General features: G+C 36.2%; 1 protein-coding gene across 1 annotated transcript; it reads left to right on the forward strand.

The window, feature by feature from the left end:
* Positions 1-672: 672 nt before the first annotated feature.
* On the forward strand, positions 673-3,138 carry LOC113496534. The gene has a single exon (XM_026875825.1). It carries the CDS (start codon positions 1,441-1,443, stop codon positions 2,029-2,031), a length of 591 nt encoding a protein of 196 aa, XP_026731626.1. The 5' UTR covers positions 673-1,440; the 3' UTR covers positions 2,032-3,138.
* Positions 3,139-8,189: the final 5,051 nt, after the last annotated feature.

The raw sequence follows: 8,189 nt of genomic DNA on the forward strand, positions 1-8,189 counted from the left end.
CACATTTTAAAATGAAGTTGACTAATAGAAACTTCGCCAAAATTTTATATAACTTAAAGAAATGCAACTTAATATAAAGTACCTAGAGCCAATAATGGTCGATAAGGCCCTTCGGCCTTCTTTATTTGTCAATCTTCCACAACTTTCATACAACCTAGTCTCAAACAAAGAAGAGCTTATATCATGAGATTCGACAGCTGATCAATCGAAATTCATGCATAATGTTTGTTATACTACAAAAATTATTGTGTTCATCACACAAACATTTCTCCTTGACGGGAATCGAATCCATGACCTCCGATATAGCAATCATAGCGACTTACCACAAGACCAACAGGCTATAATATCTACTCGTGCTTATCATATTAAAAAACGGTGATAAACTAGGTTCATTTATACACACATCGTTATTTAAATTTCCCATTAATTTCAAAAAGCAAGTCATAGTCCGGTTAACATATAATTGTTCAATGTGAACAGGGCCTTTATATAGTCCAATATAATGTTTATTAGTTATATAATTACCTGCTATGCTCATAATATTACAAAAACCTCAGGAGTATTACATACTAATTGACTTACAAGATTAATTAAAGCTGTATCATGAGGCATCGAAATAGTTTTTATTTATACGATTTTTCTGATAAATTCACAATTATGTACCCTGATAAATTTATTTAATAAAGAGTTGAAGGTCAGAGGTTGTATCGGAATATTGCTCCAACAATTAAATATAACTCTAAAAAGAACTTAACATTGAGCTACACCCATCTTAAACTCATACATTCAAGTCACTTTTGTTACTTTATGAGACCGTAAGTCATGAAGTCGATTCTCAATGGTCGATCATACTAAAGACGCCTACATTACTTACAGTCCGATTATTCAGTAACAGGTTTTGCTATAATAAAAGAAAAAGGCGCTCTATCACGACAAAAGTAACACTGCCCTTTTCGAATACGCCATATTATAACATATTGCTAATAAATACAGTTCATAACGTACGGAGGTCACACTTTATTATGATTGATTTCCATTTACGTACTTAAAGTAAAACACGAGGATCCTTCGAACAATAACAGATAAAACGTGTCTATAAAGATTACGCATTGTAACCCTATCCCTCCATAGACAAGGTATCCATAGCAACATCCCGCCTGTGAGCCCGCGGTAGGCATGCATATACTGTACCGGTGCAAGAACAAATGGGAGCCTCACTACGCATGCGCGCCAAATTCCATAAAAGCCCTGCCACCCTCTCAATCGCCAACAGTTCGCCACTCACCTTCGTGAAGCGACCTATACGCGCCTAAACCAACAACCAAGCTCGAAATACGGAAAAGTTTCAAATAATAACATCTGTTATCATTTGCTATTACAACCAATTTGGATAAAGTATCCTTGTGTTTGAATACTAACGGAAGTGAAATTGTCGACCCTATGAAAAATAAGCTGGGAATCAACTTTTTGACGAGTGAGAAGTTCGTCGGCGATCTGCCGGTGAACGAAGCTGAACAGCAGAGGACGCCGAAGAGCAAGTCTCGCCGTGAGTCTGTAACTCCGAAGATTGTGGTTTGCCCACCAATTGAGGAGATGTCGGAACCTATCTCAGCTCCGCGCGGAGGACGGCTGCTGAAAGCTATCAGCAGTCGCCTGTCTCGCCGGGCCACCGACTCTGACTCCGTGGGCAGCTCCAGCAGCAACGATAGTGTCTCTGGTGGTGAAAATGGACGTGCTGATGACCGGTCTTCGTGCTCGGTCAGCGAATCTGGAAGCGACGGCTCCGAGCGTCAACGTCGGCACCGATCTACTGTGTCTCTTCGCCGTGTGTTCCAAAGCCTAAACCTGACGTCACGCTCTCAATCGTGTTCGCCAACTGATCGCTCGCGACAGCCCAAAAAGCAAACGCAACCGAAAAGGATTCTTCGCCAGCCAGTAACATACACCTATGTGCGTGGACTCTCCGGCCTACCGACACAGCGAGTACCGCGGCACACAGTGTGCTGCGCATCCTTAGGCCTCAACCGATAAACATAGTAAACATTCGGACCGGACACGGGTGGAGATCAAGACTGGTTAAGTTTTATGAGTAGAATAAAAGCGCTAGAGAGACAAGTTCTTATCATATCAGTAGATAATTGCTACAACCAGGGCGAGCAGCCGATGTAACGATGTCTTCATAGAGGACCAAGACAGGGCACCGCGGGAGCGACGTCTCGAACTCACTCCGAGGTTTCCTCCGCGGCCCTTAATGCACGTTGAGCTGTGACTCGTTTAGTTCTAGTTAAGGGACAATATATAAGACTGTGTACTGAATTGCAGCTAGTTGTCGGTCTGAACATTACTAGTTGACACTTTTTCTAATATCTACACTGGATATTATCATGATTTATATGCAAGTGCACCCTAGAATACCAATCTTAAATTCTGTTAGATAAAAATTTCGATCGAATCACAATTTATTAAGTAATTGTTTAATCGCCATATAACATGCATGCATTTATAAATCATTTAAATAATAATGTTTCTAGTTTCAGTAAGTAATATTTGTACCGGAGTGGTCTAATGAAGTATTGTAATGTAAATTCTTGTAATTTTTGTTTGATCAAGCATAGTGCCTTTCCACCTTTGGAAACTAAGTAGATCTAGTTATAATGTATACTATTACTCTAAGAACTGTGTACCTAAATACTATCAAGGTATGGTGTGCCGTTCGGGATGTGAGTTCCTTACAGCGCGCCAAACCACACTTCATAGCGTATGTAAATTTACTTATTCATCACTTGAAAATGTTTCGAATTTGTACCTATACATATACATAAGTAGTTAGACTATTTGTCTATGAATTAATATTGATCAGTAAACTAATCAGTTGATATTGCTGTACACTAAGTAGTTAGTTAAAATATTAAATCAATTAGATGTAAGTAATTTTTATTGTCAACTAACATGAGTTTTCGTATTTAATAAAAACCTATGAGAAATATTTCTTGATTTTCAATTCTATTGATACCCTTGCCCTAAACACACACACTTCATACCACATTATATACCAAAGAAAGGAAGAGGTAGTCAAAATACAATCCGAGTTAATACACCTACAAAACAAGCTATCACAGCTTAAAATACCTTAAGATATAAAATATATGAACAAATATTAAACTTTTCACTTATTAATTATTTGACCTATAAGTCATGGAAGTAGCAAGAATTTTGAACAAACCATCGGCAAATCAAATTCTTTCTTTTATCACCTATTTAAAGACTAAATCGAAAGCTACTTAGTTCAAATGTCATAAAGCAGATTATTATGATGTTGGGATTGACTTGCAGCAAAACATTGTTTTCCGTTTCTTTACTCTGTCCATGTTTTTATTAAAGACTTACCTACATAGACTGCATGGGGTATGCATTAGCACATTATTTTAGTTATGACATAATTTACTAAATGACAATGTAAGTATGTGACACGTCAGCCTTCAGGAAATTTTTAAGGTGGGAAAAACAAGCCTATTGCATTGAAAAGCCGCGATAATTAAACAATCTTCGAATAATATCCTGAATACACAAATTCTGAAGCAAATACATAAGGGAGGTGTGGTTGAAAATTTTGACCGTACAGCTAAGCCGAATTACCTTCTATAATACCTTTAAGGCATAGTTTTAATTGCCCGTATGCATTTGCACCAAAGTACAAAAAAGAACCTCATTTCAGGATAGTTCCTACAATTGCCGCTAATCACGTGCACTTACAACATGTGAGCGATGGCATTATTATGGTTTTATTTATTAATTTGAACTAATATCGGTTTTCATAGTTCTTCGCCTACACATAAAAACACTGGCGGCATACACACGTCTGTCGCCTGCAGCGCGGCACATGAGCAACGCCTACGGACCACGCGCACGTGACCAAACCAATCAACCGCGAAAAACTTCGCCAAAAATATTATAGTTTATTGTCATTTAATTAACCAACAATAAAGAAAATGAACATCAAAGTCTGACTTCAATATGATGTCTGCTTAAAACTTTGATGACATAAATTTTGTGCTTTTTTCACTCACAGGTTATCGTTAGGTATCTTTATTATACAAAGTTTTGTATGCACTTTTTGTCACGCAGACTAAATTCCATGGAATTTACGTATCGTGTGGAATCACATAAAGTAGATACAATGATGATACCCCATTAAGTAAGTGAAGCAAAGAGTGATTATATTGTCACAAACATAAAAAAACGTGCCGACGGAATTCAAAATCTTCGTCTTTTCGAGGTCAGTTGAAAACAGTTTAGCCTACGTATATTCCTCCAATAGATTTCTGAGTATGATTTATAGCTTAGCTAGGAGTATCTTCATAGAGAACAACATGTTAAATTCCCTAACATCAGCATTAATAAATTTTTAATCCGTATTTATTTATCAACAACAAAGCCGTTGTTTTGGCTTGGCACGAGCCAAAGTCCACGTTTGACCTTTAAAATATTACAGCATAATAAAGTTTGCTGCAATTCTACAGTTTGACAGGTGTTTCAATTGTTCATGTTGAGAGTAGAGTGAATTCAGTTTTATGCAAACTTTAGTTAAGAGAGAATTTATCTGATTAATATCAACATTTATTTATGCTTGCTGCTTTTATATTTTGTCAAAGATAAATCTTCATTACTTCTTAATTTAATGAAGGTCAAAAATGTCAATTTAAAAATAATTTTCAAATGCACTTCTTTGTAAAAACTTTCTTTTTACAATCTTCTTAAAGCATTTACATAAATATGATACAGCGCATATGGACGTAGGCAATTGCCAAAAGTTTAAAAAAATTCAGCATAAAAGTATAACGTTTAAAAATGATGTCATTATAGTTAAAACAAAAACATAGGCAAAATATACTGTCATGCATGTTCATTAACGATACAGTAACCGCATTGCAGTGAAAGATGCCATTACATATTTATAGGGCAGCGGGCTGGAAGCAGAAAGGTCTATTTATAAAGCACCAGCGAGAGCAGGTCAACGACCCGATGCACCTATCGACCCACAGCCTCCACCTTCCCTGCATGTTATCTAACACCTATTATTCTGAACTGCAACTATGTCATTTTATTTACAGCGGAGTTGAATTCTACTGAAAGTTTTATATCAATGAAAACTTTGCTATGAGAAAATTTAGTTCTGGTTTAAGCTTGTTTTAAATCAATGTAGAATAATTCTATATACCTACTTGAAAACATACTGAAACAAAAATATGTCATGAAAAAATATGTACCTAAGTTAATTTAGGATTTACGAAATAAAGTGAACAGTCCTTTACTTACTCACTTTATAAAGTTAAATGACGAGAAATGCTAAAAAAATTTTAAACAGTATTAAGCATTAGAAATAGGTAGGTATACAACATTAACTGCTTGACGGGAAAACTTGCCGTAGGTAGTCGATTGCGTCGTCTATCACTCATCTCATAACAAGCTGCTCTCAAACAAGTCAAATACATCCCGTTGACAGCTGGCATTGGCGAGTACCTAAATTAATTAGTAAGTGATTGAGTTTCTTCGAATCGGTCCTGCTCTCCCGCTAAGTAGTCTCAAATGATAAGCCAGCTCCTATTATGTCAATGAAATTTTCTGGAAGCTTTTATATCATTTCAGAATCGTTGATGTATATTTAGCAAGGCGGCATTACACGATTCTTAATATTGGATCCAGTCAAGTTCATTGTCCTATTGTGTTTTCATAAGCATAAGTCTTCAAAAATTTTTATTTCCGCAATTGGTATGCCAAATTTGTATGTCCTCAATACCATTATAAACAAGAATTCTATTTTTAGTAATTTCATTTTACATTATTGTAAAAAAGGAAGACAACTTAAGTAGCTTATCAAGAAGGTCGTCAATCTAATTATTAAAAGGAAGTCAGCTGTAAGTTGACACTACTTAAAAAAAAACAAATAATAGATTTCTGAACGAAAGATGAGTAAAACAAATAAAACATTTAAAATAAAAGAACAGCCCATCATGAAAAGGGTTCAATGACATTCGAAAAACAAAACTCGCTCATTTAAATAAGCGAACATCTAATATCCTGTATATGACTGCTAAAGTTACGCAGAACAAAAGATTACGAATCGCTTTCGAAATAACGGCATAAATATGAGTTCGATAATGCAAACACTTAGTTTAACATGGAAGTTATGTGTTGAACATCGACATCGCTGTAAATTACTTTATGTGGAAGAAAGGAGATTATTGGATAAGTTCATCGGCCGAACAAGGATGCCAGTGTCTGTTTTCATTATGTCACGAGAAATTTACTCCGATAAAAATGAATTCATCAAATATTCATTTTCCTTTTCCATTACGTAAGTAATTTTTGATATTTGTAGACGTTAATTGTATTTGACGTTGAAATCGTTTGGTTCTCATAAAGTTTTTGGTGGGTCGGCGATATAATTTCTTAAGGATATAATATACTCAGAAGCAAGGGAGAATATCATAAAATTTCAGCTGTGGTATCTCATCTGTCTTCTCGCCTACCTCTGGTAGAAGAAAACGTTAAAAAAATCATAAGTTTGTATATGCATACAACAGCAACAACAAAACATTTAACATTTAAAAATGCTCTCTATAAAATTAAGTTTTCAATGCTTAGTAAATGTTACGTTCAATCGAAGAAGAAGCACGTCGCGACACTTTCCGACATTGTTTAAGAAAATTTATTTAAAAAGTTTAAGGTACACGTGTCCTAACGTTAAATCTGTGTGTAATGGAGTTGTACGTTGGAGCAGCAACCCTCTTCACCTATTCTGATCGGAACACGCGGAACCCGTTGACGCGGTGTGATAAATTATCATAATGTATGCGTGTCACACCGGTGGCAAACAGACACTATAATGATGGTGTAATTGCTATATCCACAAGTTTAGATGACTTACGAAGAAAAGCTTGCGTAAAGGTTAAAATAATTGTTAAGAATTTTAAAAGAAATCAATTTGACTCATATTAACCTCGGTAAAACTCAGTTCTTAGCGTGGAATTCATACAACACTACTCCTTTATATTAATATTCGATTTTAAATAAAAAAGTTAAAAATTATCTAGTGATTTACAGAAAGGTGAATTCAGATTGGCAGCATGGTCATGCCACTTTACTAAATTAAATTTTATTTTGGTCGATCTAGCCTGCAGCACAGAATACGAATCAGTCCATTTTCAACTCTTTCACCTCGATCCTCGGCCCACTTTGAAAGAATTAAAAATAGCATGAACCACATTTATCAATTTGCAACTTGACCCAATGTTTATTTTTGCGGAGGTAGGAAGTCTATTTAAAGAGAAACTTTGATTAAAACTATTAGTCTTCATTCAAACGCTGGAAAAAGGAACGAACAAAAATAATTCTCAAGGAAGACTTCCTCCTTAATGGAAAATATCCTTGGAGACTGTCCGCTCGCATCGCTATAAGCAGACATATTGTATAATAATATATTATTAAAACATAACATTTAATGAATATGTTGGACAAGATTATAAATTGACTTAAAGAATGTTTGTTGTGAGTTTCTGATCATTAATTTGTTGTATTCTTTTTCTTCTTATCCGATAAGCTTTTGACAGTGCGGAATCCGTCATCATTTAGTAATGGTTCGGGGTAATACACGCTACACGACACCGCGTCTCTTTACTCTAATTTAAGGGTAAGTAATTTAAACAGGTCTGAGTGTATTTATAGGCACTTAGCTACACGACAAAGCTGCTAATAGCATGATTTAGGGTAAATAGTTACTAAATTTGTAGCACCCAGCGGACTGACCCATATCATTAATCACTAACAAACGCTCAACACATCGGCGCCCGACGTTATGACACGTCTAATTTTAGCTTTAAACAACGGCCTTCCGTTAGGTAGCGGCCATATCTGTATATGAAACCTGCCGAGGTTAGCAGGAAGGGAGGCTGGGTACCCTCGGGTGCTTGTACTCGCACATCACCAACACTCACGCACACAAACGCAGAAACACCATCATATACAGCCAGCGTAGAAACTTCCATTGAAAGCGCAGCTTTTCCTCCTCCAACAGGTTTTGCCATCCATTCGATACTACCCTCGGGTAAAGCCCCTGAACATGTTGCCGGGGCTGTACTGCCTACGTCACTTGGACCCATTTTGGGTCACTAGGTCACGTGAAAGGACTG

Source organism: Trichoplusia ni, chromosome 1 (assembly GCF_003590095.1).
Source record: "Trichoplusia ni isolate ovarian cell line Hi5 chromosome 1, tn1, whole genome shotgun sequence".
NCBI lineage: Eukaryota > Metazoa > Arthropoda > Insecta > Lepidoptera > Noctuidae > Trichoplusia > Trichoplusia ni.